Raw genomic sequence first — 5,606 nt, 5'->3', positions numbered from 1 at the left:
TGCAGCAGTCTCCCTTGTCCCTATTTGAGTTATGAACCTTGTTCTTAAAAATCCAAATTACAGAAATCAACAATAGCAAATATAATGGACTTATGTTTATTACAGCGAGTTCTTGGACTCAATTAGTTTGCCTGTTTGTTTTTCTGAGAGGAGTTTTTGGGTTTATATTACTTAGGTTTTGTTACAGTAGGGGTTTTAGTGGGAAGCATGTTGTTATTGCCAGTTTACAGCTGGGAAAAACCAAAGCACAGGGAGATGAAGTGATTCACTCAAAGAAACTGGAGACAGAATAGGCAAAACCCCAAGTACTCCAAGTTGTGATTCACATAAGTGAGCAATAGAAATGAAGTTAAGTGAGATTTATGACTACAGAAATTCCCATGCATTACTTTGTCCTGCCTGGCTCTTTCTGGGGTCTTGCCTGTGTTGTGACGCTCATCATTGGGATGTCACATCATCAAAGAAAAATTATATAGGGCCATAAATGTGTGACTGCTACCAAGAAGAGAGGCAGAAACCCCTCCAAGAGCCAGAGGGAGAACATCGCCTGCTTCTATTCGGTTAGCCGCAGGAGTCAGCATACAGCAGGAGCTTTGGTCTTAAAAAGCTGATAAATATCAAACAACTTTTCTTGTAGGAAACTTCCATGCTAGAATATTGTAACCTCCAATTCATCATTCAGCAACATCTGACACTTCAAAGCCTGGAGAAGCACTTACTGCTGCATGACTCTCCCTTGAATTGACATACGAGACAGCTCAAGCCAGCTTTCTCTGCTTACTGAGCCAAGGGATTTGTTCCGATGGATTTCTCCTGGATCTGGTAGGTGTGTAGGCTGCTGGATTTCATGGCTTTTCAACTTACATTTATTAGTGGGTAAGACATTCTTCTCCCCTTTATCTGGTGTTAGCCACAGACTGCCAGAGAAGCACGTTCTTCCTCCAAGTCACCGTAGCTCTGTGAGGCAGTACTCGTGGTATGATTAGTGAGAGGATGCTGGTGCTGCTGGGTATCTTCACCTAAATTTCTTACCCTGAAACTTGAACCAAGTCACCTGTTGGCGTAAGTCAGAAGTGACTTCGCTGGCAATGAGGATCTAGTACCCTGTTTTCTAGGGCTGAATACCTTTACTCCCACTTCAAATAGGTTCTGTTGTTTATTTAACTTCGAGTGTTTCAATAGAGGCTTGTTTATTTGGTTTATATGAATGCCCGTCTGCTTACATCCTATGACAGACAAGAACTGTGCTTCTCAGAAGCCAACAGGTATTTTGCCATTGACTTAATTTTGGCATTTCAGGAGATCTTTTTTTTAAAATACATGCTAGTTTTGACTGTATAAATGTGTCTTCTTTCCTCAAAAACCTCTGTACAAGACATCTAAGAGATTTAATACTCATTGGGAATGTATCTGAATCAGAGGGAGAAGGACTCTAGAAACAGGAGTAAATATACTTTGACTGAATGTTGAAGTTTTTCAGAATATTCATGTTCACTATGACCCCGGTCTGAAGCCTTTTCAAGTTATTGGGAACTTTCCCTATTTCTGTGACTGTTAGAGAGCATGTTTGGACTTTTGTGTAGTCATTAAAATGTATTTAAAAGTGAAATACCTTTTATATTGAAAATGGTTAATTTTCTTCCTCCTCTGGAGGTCATCTGGTCCATCAGCATCCCATTCAAGCAGGGTCACCTGAAGAAATCTGTCCAGATGGCTTTTGAGTATCTCCGAGGATGGAGACCCCAAAACCTCCCTGGACAACCTGTTCCAGTGCTCAGTCACATTCACAGTAAAAAAGTGTTTCCTGATGTTCAGATAGAACCTCCTTGTGCTTCAGTTTGTGCCTGTTGCCTCTTGTGTTGTCAGTGTGTGTGCTCAGAGTGTGCTCGGTTGTGCTGTGCCCAGCGTTGTTATTAGTGAGGCTACTCTGTCTTGTAGCTGCTGAAACCATTGTGGGATTGAGCCCTGAGGACAGCTGTGTACAGCAAGAAACACTACTGAGCTGAGCATTCTTCTTTAGAGCAACAGAACAAAAGCTTTGTCAGACCAGATCTGAACTTTCCTTCTGTCATTAGGCTTCAAGGGAACTCCGATGCAAACCCTCTGACGAGATACAGAGTGTAGCCTGTTTGTGTGTGTGTTTAAAAATAGTGAAATCCTCTTTCTTGCAAAAAACACAGTTACAGAAGGTACTGAGATATAAACCAAGGGCTCTCCACAATGGGCAAATATATCTTAGCAACAAGGGTGGAGTGGTGGGAAAGGAAAAGGAGAATACAAGTATCTGGCAATTAACTTCCTAGTCACAGATGTGAAGGTGATAAAAGTGATAAAAGCATTACTGCATTGCCAACACTCTTCCTTCTTCTCCGAGGTGCATATCATGCTGCTCATAAGAGCCAAAGCTACACAGCCTGTATCAGAGAGTCGTGGTAGAGTCCTGTGAGCTACACACAGAGGGAAAACCTAGTGCTTCCCTGGTGTCCCAGTCTCTGTTGCATGTAGTGGGCTGCACTGAGCGCACAGCCATGGTAGCCTTGGCATTGTCAGAGGGTCACTGGCCCTCATATCACCACATTCCTAGCAGGAATTCTGAGGTCTGTTCATGGCTGCCTGTAGCAGCGGAGAGTCATGGGCTCATCTTTCCCTGATCAGGTGGACTCCAGTGGGGCACTGGGCACAGGGAGCCAAAAGCTGCTTTGCCTCATAATGCAGATGCAATCATGTATTTGTGCATGCTGTCTGTAGGACTGAGAGTGTGTGTACAATGTGGAGGTAGGAAGAAAGCTACCTACTGTTACTAAGATGGGTGAGTGTGACTGTAAATCTCCCTCCCACACGGTAACACAGATGTGTTTTCATGGACTTGAATAATTTCCCCATGGAAGTGGTGGGTTCCCCAATGTTGGACACTGTTAAAATTCGGCTGGACAGGGTGCTGGGATGTCTATGCTAGGTCATGCTTTGCTGAGAAAAGCTGGACCAGGTGACCCTTGAGGTCCCTTCCAACCTTGTATTCGGTGATTATATGACTTAAAAAGGACCCATTAATTTTGCTTTCTGCTGGCATTTGCTGAGTGCAGGGAACTGTCTTCATTTCCATTTCCCCCACATCCATATCTAGTCATGACCATTTGAATTCTCCACTGAGCAGCACTTGTGTTGAGAAGGGGTTCACTGTTTAGTCCTGGTTTTTGCTGGGCCAGTTCTTGCCCATGTTACTGTGATGTGCATTGGCACAAATCTGTGTATTGTGTGCGTAGAGGTGTATCTCTAAAGAAACACTGTGAAAAAGTGCGTGAGCAAGAGTAGAATTTTAACCAAAACAGCCTGTGAACTTCACCTCCTCATCAGAAGATATAATGTCATTGACATCTAAATTCCATTCAGAAATACTGACTTTAGGATGTGACTTAAAGTAGGATTTGGCCCACAGCACTGTAAGGTTCATGTCTGTCTTGGTCTGTGACTCTCTTCTTCCTAGCACGTGCTAATGACTGCCATAAGAATTTATTCAGATCCTCCACAGTCAGTAGTGCTACAAGGAAGCTTGTCCATAACCCCTTGTCACCCATTTGTCGTGCAGCAGTAACTCTTGGTTGAACTCATGCTCTTCTCTCCACAGTGCAATGTGTGCTCAGCAGCGCCTGCTCTAGCCGAAGAACTGACGGGGGCAAGACAATCAAGATGACAAACGAACCTATTAAAGAGATTCTGGGTGCACCAAAGCATCCTGGTACTGTAACCATGGAGAAGTGTAATAACAATGACTGTGTGATAACCACTATCCCTCTTGTCAATGAGTGCCAGCTGACTGCAGCGACAGGGGGAGCAGAACTCTCCTGTTACCGCTGTACCATTCCCTTCGGGGTCGTTATCCTCATAGCTGGCATCGTGGTTACTGCTGTGGCATACAGCTTCAATTCCCATGGATCGATCATCTCAGTCTTTGGATTAGTCCTTTTGTCATCAGGACTCCTTTTGCTGGCTTCTAGTGCAGTGTGCTGGAAAATCAGGCAGCAAAACAAGAAAGCAAAGAGGCGGGAGAGCCAGACAGCGCTTGTGGCAAATCAGAGAACCTTGTTTGGTTAAAGACAACCAGGGGAAGGCTGGACAGTAGGCAGAACCTTTGTAAGTCAACTTGGCTATTTATCAATAGGAGAGATTGCAGGTTTTAATTTAACTTTGGAAATGAACTGAAGTGGAAATGGAACGGATTAAGAAATACTCTTTGAAACTCTGCAAGTGCTCTTAGTCTTTTTCTTACTGCAGACTTGGTAGCGATTCTTTCCAAGACGGAGGAAAACCCACTTTTCCTGTACACAAAAGCGGTGTCATCCTGACTGCCATCATCACAACTTCATTCTCCAACATGCTGATTGTGTTGGAAAGGGACTTGTGAGAACTAAGAGAATAATTTGAACTGACTTGAAATGCCAGAGATCTCCTTAAAATACACACTGTGACATTTGACCAAGGGAGAAGTCGTAGCATTTGAGGTGACTACAAGCTTATGGCCAGATTGTAACTTAAATTGTAGCTCAAAAAAGAAAAAGCAATAACAACCAAACACTGCAGATTGCTCAATAAGCTGATTCTTATATTTTATATAACTTTCCCCTCCCAATATCTGTGGTACTTCCCCCCCTTTTTTAAACCAACTAATATTAATTTTGTTTTACTATTGAATAGAAATAGGTAGAAATATATAATGATATTGTCTAACCTAAATAACGGCGTATGGTTGTAGCTTAAAACATGAGACTTTTTTGGTTTTGTAAATTAAAATGGTCAGGTTTAGCACTTTGGATTATTTTGCTATGAAAGTAAAAAGTAAATTTCATTAAAATAATATTCAGTGCTGCTAGACCTTTAGAAAATCTTTTCTTGCTATCAAGATATCTTATATCTTCAACTTTGACTGCTTTATGATTCTATTTTTGTAGAACAGTAACTGTGAACATATGTACTGCTGATCGCTTCCCAAAATCTCTGTAGAGTATGAATTGTGGTTTGATGGCCCATTCCTCTTGCAGGTTGATTAACAACTCTGTTACTGGAAAACCATAACGGTCAGTTCTGCAGACACATACTGGCATGGTCAATTTTAGACACAACTATGAATAATTACTTGTGGAAGCAAAGTCATCTGTGTAATAAGTGTTTGCTGAATGAGCTTTGGGATTGTGGATCTATAGAGAAGCAGGTGCCAGGCATCCCCTGTGTGTGTCTGAGATGTTTGATTCTGTAACTCTTGTGTTCCAGAGGTCTTCCAGCTTTTTTTCAGATAATGAATAATTGAGAGGCTGGTCCCAAATTGAAGCAAACCAGAATGTTATTTCTTCATCTGTATCTTGAAGGACAAGTGGTGCAAAGCCAAGTCACAGATTTCCACCCCAGCACATGTGAGGGTGTCAGAAGGCAGAGGGGCCGCATGGAGCCCTCTTTCTTTTTCCCTCTTTGTTTTTTTGGGGGGAATTTTTGGCCTTAATTTCTCCAGACTCAAAAGGGCTGTGTTTTTTATTTCCACTGCTGCGGTGAGTGAGGCTGGTACTAACATGCCTCTTCTTTGCCCTCTGGAGACCCTGGCATCCACAACAGTGGTG

The 5,606-nt window shown here is 42.6% G+C and overlaps 1 protein-coding gene across 1 annotated transcript; it reads left to right on the top strand.

Moving 5' to 3' along the window:
- The first annotated feature begins 3,687 nt into the window (after window positions 1-3,687).
- TMEM100 (transmembrane protein 100) lies at window positions 3,688-4,092 on the top strand. Its single transcript, XM_010011303.1, has one exon. It carries the CDS (start codon window positions 3,688-3,690, stop codon window positions 4,090-4,092), a length of 405 nt encoding a protein of 134 aa, XP_010009605.1.
- Window positions 4,093-5,606: the final 1,514 nt, after the last annotated feature.

This window comes from Nestor notabilis, unplaced genomic scaffold (assembly GCF_000696875.1).
Source record: "Nestor notabilis isolate BGI_N333 unplaced genomic scaffold, ASM69687v1 scaffold22063, whole genome shotgun sequence".
NCBI lineage: Eukaryota > Metazoa > Chordata > Aves > Psittaciformes > Psittacidae > Nestor > Nestor notabilis.
The sequence above is the reverse complement of the archived record's forward strand: the minus strand, read 5'-3'. Positions and strand labels throughout refer to the sequence as shown.